The 13,474-nt window shown below is 37.2% G+C and overlaps 2 protein-coding genes and 1 long non-coding RNA gene across 6 annotated transcripts in view; 1 reads left to right on the top strand and 2 right to left on the bottom strand.

The window, feature by feature from the left end:
* The window catches only part of dhx16 (DEAH-box helicase 16), a 42,407-nt gene that overhangs the window by 25,450 nt on the left and 3,483 nt on the right, over nucleotides 1-13,474 (bottom strand). Inside the window, exon 2 of the mRNA XM_089121088.1 lies at nucleotides 8,690-8,794. The gene's annotated coding sequence lies outside the window, so the exon portion shown is untranslated. The remainder of the gene's footprint in view (nucleotides 1-8,689; nucleotides 8,795-13,474) is intronic.
* Nucleotides 178-3,471, bottom strand: LOC148973338 (uncharacterized). 3 transcript variants are annotated; one of them, XR_016146835.1, is made up of 7 exons: nucleotides 2,836-3,471; nucleotides 2,279-2,327; nucleotides 2,025-2,094; nucleotides 1,835-1,897; nucleotides 1,370-1,464; nucleotides 1,146-1,255; nucleotides 178-231 (listed from the first exon to the last, which is right to left on the bottom strand). It is a non-coding gene; the product is annotated as an uncharacterized LOC148973338 (long non-coding RNA). The 3 variants fall into 3 exon arrangements; XR_016146833.1 differs by having other exon boundaries at nucleotides 2,025-2,130; nucleotides 2,836-3,470; XR_016146834.1 differs by lacking the exon at nucleotides 178-231 and having other exon boundaries at nucleotides 499-1,255; nucleotides 2,025-2,130; nucleotides 2,836-3,469.
* LOC120477671 (uncharacterized) lies at nucleotides 3,533-12,907 on the top strand. 2 transcript variants are annotated; one of them, XM_039669353.2, is made up of 12 exons: nucleotides 3,533-3,663; nucleotides 4,511-4,597; nucleotides 4,963-5,153; nucleotides 5,345-6,357; nucleotides 6,436-6,588; nucleotides 8,180-8,254; nucleotides 8,343-8,459; nucleotides 9,516-9,665; nucleotides 9,951-10,118; nucleotides 10,203-10,394; nucleotides 11,572-11,763; nucleotides 11,853-12,907. In XM_039669353.2, exons 3-12 carry the CDS (start codon nucleotides 4,979-4,981, stop codon nucleotides 11,955-11,957), a joined length of 2,340 nt encoding a protein of 779 aa, XP_039525287.2. In that variant the 5' UTR covers nucleotides 3,533-3,663; nucleotides 4,511-4,597; nucleotides 4,963-4,978; the 3' UTR covers nucleotides 11,958-12,907. The 2 variants fall into 2 exon arrangements, with proteins under 2 accessions (XP_039525287.2, XP_088977215.1); XM_089121089.1 differs by lacking the exon at nucleotides 3,533-3,663 and having other exon boundaries at nucleotides 4,444-4,597.

Here is a 13,474-nt window from a genome sequence, read left to right as displayed (position 1 = left end):
ACATAAATGTGACATCAAACATTGATGTCAAAATTACATAAAATTATTGACATATTTTGATATCATTTCAATGCTAAGCATCACTCAATTCCAACCTAAATGTACAATGACTGACAACATACACATACTTTGAGATCTGATATGTTTATTTTATTTTTTTGAGCAGTGTAATGCAGTGGGGGGGGGGGGGGGGGGGGGGTGCTATGGGTTCACTCAAGGGCTCTCAAATGCCTGTAAAAGGGAACAAGAGAACAAGAAAACAAGAAAGCAAACATTAAAATGGGGCCGGTCCATTAACATAACAAATGCTTAGTACCCATCAGTAGTAGGCTACTCTACAGTATATAGAAAACTAAAAGAATAATCCACATTATAGCCTAATCACACGCAGTTGTCAGATGTGCACTACTAATTAGGGCTTTCAAATGATTAATCAATCACATCCAAAATAAAAGCTTTTGTTTTTTGTTTACATAATATGTGATTGCACTGTGTATATTTATATATATATATATATATATATATATATATATATATATACACACACACACACACACACATGCTTGTATATATTTAAGAAATATTTTCATGTTTATGCTGTATATAGATTTATATATAATTTAAATTATTTATAAATAACATTTTTTTATTAAATATACATGCATGTGTGTGTATATATATATATATATATATATATATACACAAAATAATTATACACAGTGCACCCACATGTATTATGTAAACAAACTTTTATTTTGGATGTGATTAATCGTGATTAATCATTTGACAGCCCTAGTACTAATATATGATAATGGATCGAGTCAATTTTTGGTTAATTTGTGTTAACAGTGTCATATGTCAGGATCTCATTTCACTGCTAGTCATCAGTCCACATTTTGTACGGAATTGTAGAATGTGAACATTCATTCAAAGCCAGACAGCAGTGATTTCAAAACATCACATTCGTCCAGGCTCTTCCCTATGTATGCGATTGATATCTTTTTTTTTTTCCATGGAGAATATTTTTCCCCCTATATCTTTCCAACATGTTTCGAAGGACCAGGTGTAGGGGTAAAATGAAGGGGAAGGGTAAAAAAAGAGAAATTGAATTGGGCCTAATCTACATTGCTTGCAGCAGCTCCTACCTTCCGGCGCCCAGTGCCCCCTCTTCTGTCCGGTGCAGCGAGCAAATGGTTGGCCGTAAGGCTACCAATGGAAGCTTCTGTGATGCCGGGTTGTTACTTCTAGATGGCACCTGAAAAAATGTAACAGCAATTGCCATTTATCTTGCACATACTGATCAAAATAAAAATCATGTAGAGAATAGAGCTATAGGTGGTGTAGGTGCACAAATAGAAAATATAATTACCTATTGCGACCTTATAAAGTTCAATTCTTCTGAAAGGCAGCTTGTCACCAGTCCCATCCATGTTCAGTATAGACATGAGGCTATTTGTGAGCACTCTGTAAATAAAAATGTGAATAAACAAAGTTATACATGCTGTACAGGAAGAAATGTGAAATAATGTCAGGGCTCACAAAATCGCTAGCCAGACGTCCCGGGCTATATTGTGTTTTCAGTAGGGCTACCAAAATACATAACTGTCCTGCCCAACAGGCTATCTGAAATAGTATGATCAAATTCCCCTAAACTTCTGCCTCGTTCCCCTAAATATATGTGATTAAGTGTAAACCACACAAATTCGTGTTCGCTTCGGTCTTGTTATAATCAGATTCAGCGTGTTCTTCATCTTCAATCCGCAGATCTGGGCGTATTCATTTAAGAGTATTAAATACATTTTAAGATATTAACCGCACAACTTCAGAGACTGACCTTTTCATCACAATGTTGACATTTTCCCACAGGGTAGCTGCACCAATTTGACATCGGAGCTGTCTGAAGGAATAATTTAGCAAATATGCAGAAATGTATATGAGGAACAAGAATATGTGAATAAGATATTGTATGTCTAATAATTGCATCTGTTAGCAAATGTTTGTTTTACTTTTTCATAGTAACCTACCATGAGTTTTCGTTTTTCCTCGCTGGTTAGCTGTCTGTTAAGCTGTTGAAGCGGAGTCGTTTTTGGAACTCTGAATGTCAGACCAAAGAGAGCAAGACATCATATTCTATACAAACAAAAAATTTGCATTAAAAAAAAAAATTCAATGCAGCAGCTATTTTTTGTTTAGAAGAACACACTTACTTTTCTCTTACATTGGGAAAGGAATATTTTTAGGACAGTAACGTTATATGGATACTACCATTGCAACTTACCTCTTATTCAAATCAGTGACAGATCTGGGGCTGGTAACGTTAAGTTACGCTGGAAAAAAAATTAAAACATTTCACATGCTTAGGATATCATTTTACTATCATTGTTAATTTGTCATCTCTAACGTTAGCCTTGTAACGGGCTAAAGCTTGAAATGTCCACTTTTAAACCAACAAATTCGAATCGACAGTAAATATCGTCGCCGGTCGGTTTGGCCCCAGAAAACCAGTAAAATCGACATTTTTCCACACACACACACACACACACGCACACACACACACACACACACGCACACGCACACACACACACACACACACACACACTTTTAAAATCATACGATGGCAGACAGGAAGACACTTCTTCCATCATACCAGAATGTCAACGTTACAGTTAAGCTAATCTCCGGTTAAATTAGCAAGCTAACTCGCTCAGGTAAAGGGCAAGGCTGTGGAATTATTCGACATATTTCTGACAATTACACCCAATCAGATTAAGTAGCCTATGTATAAGATGGTGTATTAACATAATAACAACAATAGCATGCTAGCTGGTTACTTACCAAGAGTTGAAAGAGGAGTATTTTTTAAAATTGAAATCGACGATCTCTCTGGCAGTGAGCAGACGTGTGAGTGAGGGCGGTTATGCAAATCTTCTACTTTTCCGCGCGATATGACCAGGATGTGACGTCTTTTTGTAGTCAATTTGTAGTCGATGATGATCATTTTAAAAATCAGCTTCAATGTCAGATTAAATTTACCTTTTATAGTATATGCAATTATAGTGTCTGCTGTCATTTTAATCAAGAACTGAATTAAACTAGCTAGGATTTAAATAAAATAAAAATGCAAAATACATAGACCTACAACTTTCAAGATGGGTCTTTTAGATGTTGAAAATTAGTCGCATTGATTTACAGTGAGTAATAAATATACTTTTTCAGACATCGTTTTGATATACATTTCACATCAAATTGACGTTTTAATTCCTGACATCAAATCAACATCGATTTAATGTCAATGATATTGACCTGAGATGTAGGGACAAGAAAAAACATGTCAGATTGATACCTTTGTTTGGCCTCTTTACAACCACAAGGTAATAATTACAAAATATAATGAAAATATTCATATTCATGCATGTTATACATGGTGGTCAAAATCTTGACTATTTGTTGATGTCAAATTGACGTCAAGGTGCCCGCTGGGTAGACATCTCGTCTTTAATGCGCATGGTCGTGGAAACAGCTGGAGTGCGCCACGCAGCTGCGGGCTTGAACAGGTATTTATGATGACGTCAGCAAGGTAGAGTGGGCGCGCGGCGACTGCCATTCCGGTCCGGAGGCGCGAGAGCTCCTGTTCGAGTCCGAGGAAACGCTTCCTGAGCGTCGGTAAGCGAATTAATCTGTACTTTTGCGGTTGTAGTGGGATATTTTCGATTCTCGCAACTTATCAGGTCAGTTGACGACTGTGTTGAAGAGTTGTTTGGTCTGTCATATATCATGTTTTGTCCTCTGCAGGGTCATTATGACATTCAGTGAAGCCAAAAGTTTCGCGTTCATATCAGCTGCGGTTAAAGCGCTCTGATAGAGGTTTAAAAATCATTTTTGAATGAGTACACGAGAGTAAAACAGCGTTGCTGAGATTAACTTAGTCATCGTGTGGAAAGTTCTCTGCCAACGCGTCACTTTTTTTTTTACATTTGTGTTTTCAATCTGCGCCTTGAATGCGCTCGTGCTAGATTTCATATAGGTTACTTGATTTAACGTAATAGTTCACCCAAAAATGAAAATACTGTCAATCATTTATTCATCTGAAATTGTTCAACTTCCAAACCTCTGTTCTTTCGTTTTGTGAAACAGCGATGTTAGGCAGACTGACAGCTACTAGACTCACCGTACACTTTCATTGGGGGGCGAAAAGTGCCTGTCAGTCGCTTACATTGTGTTTGTCATTTCGTTTTGGGTTTCAAGGAAGGGAGCAAGTCATGTTTGTACAAATATGATGAGAGTAAACTATTGTGGTGATTTTTTTTTTTTCATTCTGGGTGAACTAAGCTAGTGTGGCATCCACTCATTTTCTTCATCGTGTTTGTTTTATAAAGCATTTTTACAACAACCACCACAAAAATCTTTGAAATAAATCATATTTTAAAGTGTGTGTGTGTGTGTGTGTGTGTGTGTGTGTGTGTGTGTGTGTGTGTGTGTCCCTGCCCATGTAAACATTGACTTTCATTAGGGAATAGTGGGCTGTCATTCACTGGATCCACCCCAGCCAAAGGACAACAGTGAACAACCACACAATACAACTGACAGATTTACTCAGGTGTGTTGTGTATATAAACTGTGCTAGAGTGCTTTAAAAGCACTCAGAGGGAAGTATGTTGCTGTATAATTTTGTAAATTATTATTTTATTCCCATGGGACATTCAAGGAGAATTTCGAAGAATGTTTCTGCTGATGTCATTTATCATGATTATTGTTTGGGGCGATCTATTCCTTTAAATTATTATTTACCTTAATTATTTTATGCCAGATATCATTGCCTTGGCTTCATCCACCAGCACCCATTGTGCATTGATTTTTTTTTTTTTTTTTTCAGAATGCTTTAGTCAAAATCTTGATATGCACTTGATGTACAGTATTTATTGTTTGTTTTTTATAGTTTGTATATTATTAATATTATTATAGGTCACCTGCTGTATTTATGATGACTACACGAGGTAAAAGCGAAGGATGCCGCATCTGTGGTAATGACCTGCAGGGTAACCAGAGACGATGGTTGTATGCAGGTCAGAACAGAAAGGGGGCACAACCTCAGACCCCAACATACTTTTCTAGCAAGGGAAGCTTGCCCAGATCAGCACAAAGCAGCCCATGGGGTATGAACTTCAGAGCACATCTCCAACAACTTACATTTGTTTGGTATTACTGCTGCTTAATTAATTTTTGATGCTATTAAAGTATTGTTAATTTGTTTAGGTTTTAGATAATCCGATTTTTTCAAAAAGATGATATTGCATATTTAAATATAATTATGTACTCGATTTTTGTTCTTACTTTTTAATTCCAGGAAGCACTTTATCTCTCAGCTCCTCCCGTTCGCTCTCGAATTCCCGCGGCCTGCTCACCCCTACGAAAGGAATCGACCTGCTCAGTGTGCTGACACACATATTAGAGCAGCCTGTACCACGCGGGGCCGGTCAGGGGGAGTTTTTGTGTGGCAAGTGTGTGTCCGTTCTGGAGCGAGTTTTCAAGTTCGACACCGTTATCGCCCGGGTTCGAATGCTGTCAAATGAGAGACTCCAGAAACTCACTCAGGAAAGGGACAAGATTAGGCGATGGGTGCGAAGCATGTACGATCAGCGCCACTCTGTTAGTCCGAAAAGAAAAGAAAGCTCCAGTGAGGATGAAGGGGACAGGAAGAATTCGGTAGGGGAAGGATACCGAGAAATCCTGAGGGACAACATGGCCCTCTCCCAGTACGAATGGTGGTCCGAGAAAACCGAGTCCTGTCCGTATTTTAGGAAAACAGGGAAACGGTGTCATCAGGGCAAGAAGTGTGAGTGTTGTGACTCCTTGAGGGTGTCCGACTCAGACTATGAGTCCGTTTGTGGGATTCCACGTCACTTGCCCGATCAAGCCTTCACGTCATTGGGCCTCTCTCGAGACAAATCTAGCAGCATGCCCCTTCATTGGTTGAGCGTGCCATCTGTCAGATCGAGCCCCGCCTCGCTGTCTGGTTCCTGCCATTCTTTGCGATCTCGATCCCGCACTACCTCCGTCCAATCGCTGGACTCGATAGACGGCACTGATGTGTTTGATTGGCAAGAGGAGCATTCGGCCATTATAGACACCTTTTTCAAAGAATTGAGGGGAATTGAAGGAAAGCCGGTAAGGTCACCTGCTGGAAGTCGTATTCCCGTGTTAGACAGAGGGGACGTGCAGAATGGGAAGGATGAGGTAGATCTGAAAGCAGGGTTAGTGAGGGTCCTAGATTTCAGAGAGGGGGACAATGAGTTTGAAGAAGAGAACAACGACATCCTGACCGAGCTAAAAGATGACTTTATGCCATTACAAAGAGAGGTGAGGGCTGTTGGACTGGAAAAATATTCAACCTCTTTTTCATACCTTGCCGTTCATCTTTATCTCTCTTTTCTTTAGTCGTGTACGGTTAAGGTGCACCTTGCTGTGAAGCAGTTGCGTGAACAACTTGTTCAAGCTCAGGTTCGCATCAGAACTCTTGAGGCTCAGCTCAGGGAGACCAACAAACCAGCAACCGGTGCTCCTGCCAAGCAGTTGAAGTCTCCGCAAGTGGTGAGTGAGACGGGGCAGGGATAATTACGTTTAATGGTATGGTGCACTGAAGTGTGCACTGTGAGCATTGTGTTTTGGAGACTCAGCACAGCACGCCTGAGACACACCCTCTCCTAATCTTTCTGTTGACTTTTTGTTTTCAAATTTGGTTTCAAATGATGCCATATATAGGGTATATTACAGAAGGTGTGTGTGTGGATGTTTTTAAAAAGAAACGAACACACCTCCTCCAAGAATCTTCCCAAACCAGAGGAGTTTGCCCTGGGCTTTAGTCGGCGTTTCTTTCATAACAGGTTTTACAGCTGCTGCATTTTGATGTGCTTTCTCTCTCTTTGAGCCTTAATCATATATTAGATGTTATATTTTTTAACTACATCATCAAGAATGAATTCATAAAAGTGGTCCAGACACTTAAGCCATTTTCAGAATTTCATTGCATTAGATGACAAAATATTACATTTAATTTGATAAAAGGTATTTGATTGTTTGTTTTGAAGAAAGAATGCACCTTTAAGCAAAATGTGTCAAAGAAATTTGTAAGGATAAAACAGTATGTTTGTAACAATATGTTAATTGAAATAAAGCAGAATATTAATATTAGATTAGAAATGTTACCTTGGCAGCAAACACTACATAAAACTGAATAAAAATGACAATTACTAAAATGAAAACTAAAAATATAAAAAATAACACTTCATAGAAGTATTTGGACGGGTTGGACAAGCCAAATAAAATATTTATAGTGATGAAGTACACCTGTTCTGTTGTCTGAACTTGAGAAGAACTGAGGGTATGTTTACACTGAAACGATGTACTAAAAACGAAAAAGCGTGTCCTTTGCGTTTTTCGCGTACAGACTAAAACGTTGTCAAAACAGTCCCCGTTCACACTGATCCTTGAAACGATTAAATTTACTTTTTTTTTCTATATTTGCTACATTTACCATTTATAGACTGAAAGTGTATATGCATGGCCAGTTTTTTCACAAATTCGTGTTTTTGTTGTTTACATGGAGACGATAACGGGATCATTTTCAAAAACTAGCATGTTTTTAAAAGTTTGTGTTTTGAGGCCTCAAAACACGGTTGTCGTGTAAATGGATGGCAAAATGTTTACCGTTTATAGGTGAAAATGGTGTCATGCAAACGGCCCCTGACTTCATACATCAACTAAAACTCACCTTCACATCAGTCGTTTACAATTAATTGCAAAAATGGCTCAGAAGAGAGAAGTTAGTTTGGAGAAATTCTAGCAGCATTAGCTTGCAGATAAATTTGATTTATTGTTATATAATGCAATGAATTAGGTGTGACATAAGTGTCCAAATACTTTAATCCCTCTCTTATAATCTACCTTAATTCAGCATTTTACAGAGTGCTGTAATTTCACAGCACTGGTACTTTCTGGGTTGAGTCTATTGAATTGTTGCTCTCTAGTGTGAGGTGATAGCAGTTATGTAACACTAGGGGAATGCAGTCACAAGAAGTCACAATGCCACGAACTATCCCTCAGGCATGACATGGAGTCATTTTACTTGGAATAATGCCTGTTTGCGAGACTAATACCTATCTGATCTGTTTTGGCAATACAGACCAGCTTAAAGAATAAAAACGACCTCATAGAGAGTCTCAGCCAATCACTACACAGCAGAGAGAACGTAATCCAGGTGAGTCCTGTATTGATGAATTCATTATAGATTTAGGATAAGCCAGATTGTGTGGAGGTCAGTGAACTGTGTGCGCTCCTCTCTTCAGGAATGTGTGACTTTGATCCAGACGCTGTGTGCTGAGCAGGGAGTGGAATCAGAGGACACCGACAAACTCATCAAAAAACTGGCCAGTGCAGTGACTGATACATGCAGTGAACGTGAGGTGAGGTCTGACGTGATGAGGATGAGTTTCGTAAATGACGACTTGCTCATACTTCTGTTGTTCCTAAATTAAGCCAATTATAATCAGTAAAGATCAACTCTAATAGTATAATAAAATGTGTGGCATTATTTAAATGGGAATGAAAGCATTATTTAGTCACTTTATGAGCCAATTGTTCTCTTAAAGGGATAGTTCACTTTGAAATAAATTTTTTGTATGTTTTAGCTTACCTTAAAGGCTTCCAAGATGTAGGTGTCTTCCGCAGTAGTTTCAATTTTGATATTTTAGCTCCAACCGTTCTTGTCAGTCATATAATGGAGGTCTATGGTCACCACCTCAAAGAGCATGCACAGAGAAGTCCAAATTAAACATGATTTAATGACTCGTAAATGCAAGTACACACTGATGGATTTACATTTAGGGTTAATATGACTTTTTAAAACAAATGAATGCTTTTATTCAGCAAGGCTGCATTAATTATTTGATCAAAAGTGACAGTAAACACAAGTATTTATTTCAGAAATATTTCATATTGCTGTTCTTTTGAACTTTCTATTAATCTAAGAATCTTGAAAAACAAAGTATCATGGTTTCCACAAAAATATTAAGCAGCACAACTGTTTTCAGCACTGATAATCACCAAATCATCATATTAGAGTGATCATGTGACAAAGAATGGAGTAATGATGCTGAAAATATACCTTTGCCATCACAATAATAAGTTACAACATAATAAAAAAAAGAACTCTGTTACTTAAACTTGCAATAATATTTCACAACATTGTTTTACTATATTTGATCAAATAAATAAACAAAAACATTTTTGAAAATCTTACTGACCCGAACTTCACTATCAACTTGTGGATATAGCAAAATTACACAGTGTAAGCATACAGTGAAGCTCTGGCTAACACACCCACTTTTGGCTGTGTGGGATCATTAACTTGGTAAATGAGCACTTCATGTTTGCTTCAAATGAGGTCCAGGAAATGCTGGATGCACGTGCAATCCATAGTTCTTATACTTTAATTCAACGTTCATGTTTGTTTGAATCAGGCTGTCTTGGAGGCTCAGCTGTCAGATGCTAGCGAGAGAGAGAAAGCCCTGGAGAAACAGCTGCAGGCAGCAAGGGACGCAGGCAGAGAGCGAGACCGAGACTTCATCACACTCAACACTGTGCTCCAGTGTAACCAGGATGTTATTAACGTGAGTTAAACAAACACTGCTGTATGGTACACACATGTTTACTTAATCACTTGGTTAGTGACTGCTGCTGTTATACATGACTGCTATACATTTGTTAGCAAATGAGGCATTGATGGCTCTTATACAGAAAACAGAGCTCTCAAAGTGCAATGTTTTTAGTTTCGCAATAGTTTTAATGGTTTTCATTGTGTACAAATAAATCAAGTCACCAAATTATATGGTGAAAAATGATTCAGCCTTCAACTTTATTTGAGAGTAAAATCAATGTTTTGTGTCTTCGAATAGCACCTGCGTGTAGAGCTTGGAGAGCGAGAGCAAGCCCAACAGGAGATGATGAAAGAATGGGAAGTGTGGAAAGAGAGAGATTCAGCCCTGACTGCACTGGTGAAGGATAACAAAGACTACATTTCCCAGCTTAAGGAAGCACTCGAGAGTTCATGCAGAGATGTGCAGGTAGATGTGGTGTAGACTCGCCTCTTGCAGTTGATTTAGTTAATGTACAATTTCCAAGAGTTAACTATTCACTTTTCCTCACAGGCACTCTCAGACTCTCTGATTGGACGGGGGTTGGAAGGGGGAGGAGCTGAGTCTGGATTGGTTAATCAGCTGCGAGAGAAAGAAGCTCTGCTGGTGGCGAGTTTCAGAGATAGAGAGGAGCTCAGCACCACCATGTTGCAGGAGATCTCAAGACTCTCCTCGGCCTTAACCGACGCTGAAAACCTCATACTGGTAATTGTGATTTCCACAATTGTGACTTTTTCAACACTCATTGCCAATCATTTTTAGTGTGCTGAACATCTCCAAAACCTTCCACTTCTCTATTTTGATACAACAGAAAAGCAATCGTGCCACCTGGTGGTGTGTACATGCATTGCTCTGGCCAATTCCAGTAATTAGTGATGCATTGAAATACATATTTTACCAAATAATCAATTTATTAATCACATTTACTTCATAATCAACACTCAAATAAAAATGTAGTTGCATATAGACATTTAAGTTACAGATAAGGCATTTTATCTTTTTTATTATATAATTGTGTTTCTACTCCAATTCATTGTTGAAATATAAACATTTAAACTGGCTGTAATGAAAAGAGATTTATTCAAACGTGCATTAAATTATAACAGGCTAAATGAAAAAATATTAAATGTGTAATATAGCCCATATATTTATCAAAATGCGCCTCTTAAGTTAAATGTGAAGGCTAGGACTTTTTCATATTAAAAGTAACAGAGTAGCCTACAAAATAATTGAGTTATTTGATGGTAGACACGATTTAAGTAATGAGAGTCCAAACTAGAGCCCGACCAATAAAGGATTTTGAAGGCCGATACCGATACAAATATTTTTTAGTTTTAAAATCCGATATTCCGATATATCGGCCGATATTTTTTATTTATTTTTTTCAGAAACGCGCAACAAAACATTAACAGATTTCCCTAACATAGTTATTTGTAGTTATTTATGAGTTTTAACTGAAATAATATGATGAAGCATTTTTAAAAGAAACTTGTTACTTTTATTGTCACAACAGAACAGAGGAACATCAAAATATATTAAAGTTCTGATAAATAAAATAATAATTAGTCCCTACATTGCCTTATAAGCTACCTTATAATTACAATTTCAGGTTAGCTAGTCTATGATGAGCCATAATTTAGCAATAACGTCATACTGCAAATTGTAAAACATACATTTTCAATTTAACAGGCCAAGGAGAGATGATTGAAGCGTGTTTCGTCTGTTTTTATTTTATTTTTGAAATATTCATTTATCGGCCATTATAACTGCCGATACCGATAGTTTGGAAAATGTCTAATATCGGTCTGGCTCTAGTCCAAACCAGTGCACTCTCAAGATCTGGTTTGTAAGTTTTCATCAACATGCATCCATGTTCTTTCAGGACCAAAGAGAAAATCACAAACGTGCTATCACTGCCCTATCAGAGCGACTCAAAGACACACTTAAGGAGCTGAGAGAGAAAACCAAGGAGACGAAGGAGGCTGAACTAGGGTGGAAGAAGGAGAATAAGGAGAGAGCTTTCGAAGAAGTAAAACTGAGGGACAATCTTCAGAAGAGAGATAAACTTATAGAGGCAAGTAACCTGCCTCTGCTTACTCTACGTTTGTACATCCACTGGGGGCATAAATTAATCATGTGATCTTTTTTGTTTGCCTTTCATAGCAAGTTCTTCTGGAGTTAGAGGAGCGGGATGGCGTGTTATCAGAGCTAAAGCACAACATCTCTAGCAAACTTGGACCCAAGACAGCCCTTAAACACACACTGTGAGTGTGTGATTAACACATACTGTGAGTTTAATTATGCTCTGTGAATACTGAACTGCACAATATATTGTTAATTGACTGCAATGTCTAAATTCTCTCAGATGCCTTTCAATTTGCTGCACTAAACTAACAGAAATGATGATCTGCTTCAATTCTTATGGTAGTTCTCTAGTTTAAGAATTTGAGATGGGCTAATGTGTGCAGTAAGTTGTGAATAGTGCCAATCTATGTTCTGACATATTGCTCAAAACTGATTTTTGGAAAGTTGAGGGTATATAATGAAATATTATTTTAGTTCACATGAATTTATGATTGGTCCATTACAGGTTGCTTTAGTCATTTTGATTGAATACAGCCATAAAATGTTCTGATTACGTCCTACACTGTCAGATTGTGGTTCCAAGATTTACATACACACAAGTGCCTTTTCAGCACTCTTACATAATTTGCTTATTAATAATTAAGTTCCCTAGAGCCTTCAATTGTTGTTGTTATTATTATTATTAAATGGTTAATTTTTTATTGATTATGGCTGCTGGATATGTTGAATGCTGCTTTTCTCTTATTGTTTGATTTACTGTATTTTCCCCCCATGTTCTGTTCCATGTGATCTTTATGTTTGTCCTGTATTTATAAATGTTTTCTCAAGTTGATTTGTTTTTGAGATGCAGTTATATTCCCAACTTGGATGTGCTATCGTTGTTCCAGTGTAGGAAAATCTTTTTCACAGCAGAAGGATTTACAGACTGTCTGAATTTTTTTTTTAATTTTTTTTTTATTTTCTTATTTTATTTGGGTAAACTGGAATCCCCGAAACTTGATGCATACCTCATAAATCACATTTAAAACGAAGCCTCAAGTTTGTGTGGGTTTTGCGGTTCTAGAGGTTTTCTTTTATTAAAAGTTCTTTCTTGAGAACTCAGGGGTTTGACAATAAAGCCTCGAATATTCAAATTGGTGTGTTTTGTGTGATCATTATGTCTCTGAAAAGCGTCTAACTTTTTTATGGGTGACTTCATATTACACATTTCTAAAAAAAAAATAAGTTTAAGTATCTACTTCTACCATAAGTAATACAAGTAATTGTATTATTTTCAACAGGTTTTTTACCTAATATAAATCATTGAAATATATTTAAAAAGTACAGAATGTTATTATAATTAATTTAATAAATGTACTATATTATTTGATTTTTGATCACAGTATGGGTTTTTTGATTGAATGTAAAATGCAACATCAATACCAGGGGTTTAGTGTGTTGAATTGTGATTGTTTTTTATCAGAAATTCTTTAGTGGGCCTTGTAATATCTGAGATTAAAGCTAGTATTTATTATTTGTCATGCATCCATAATTCAAAATAAATCTTATTTTTATTTTAATAATTGATATAGTGTGACAGACTAATTTAGGGTGTCTGTTCTACATCACAGAACACGACCTGCTCACATCATGTAACAGGATCTCACTGATTGAGTTGCAGTGTGAATGGATAAGACTGAATTGCCTTCACTTGTGTGTCT

The sequence above is a fragment of the Pimephales promelas genome, chromosome 16 (assembly GCF_988280905.1).
Source record: "Pimephales promelas chromosome 16, fPimPro1.hap1.1, whole genome shotgun sequence".
Taxonomy (NCBI): Eukaryota; Metazoa; Chordata; class Actinopteri; order Cypriniformes; family Leuciscidae; genus Pimephales; species Pimephales promelas.
This window is presented reverse-complemented; position numbering and strand designations above follow the sequence as displayed.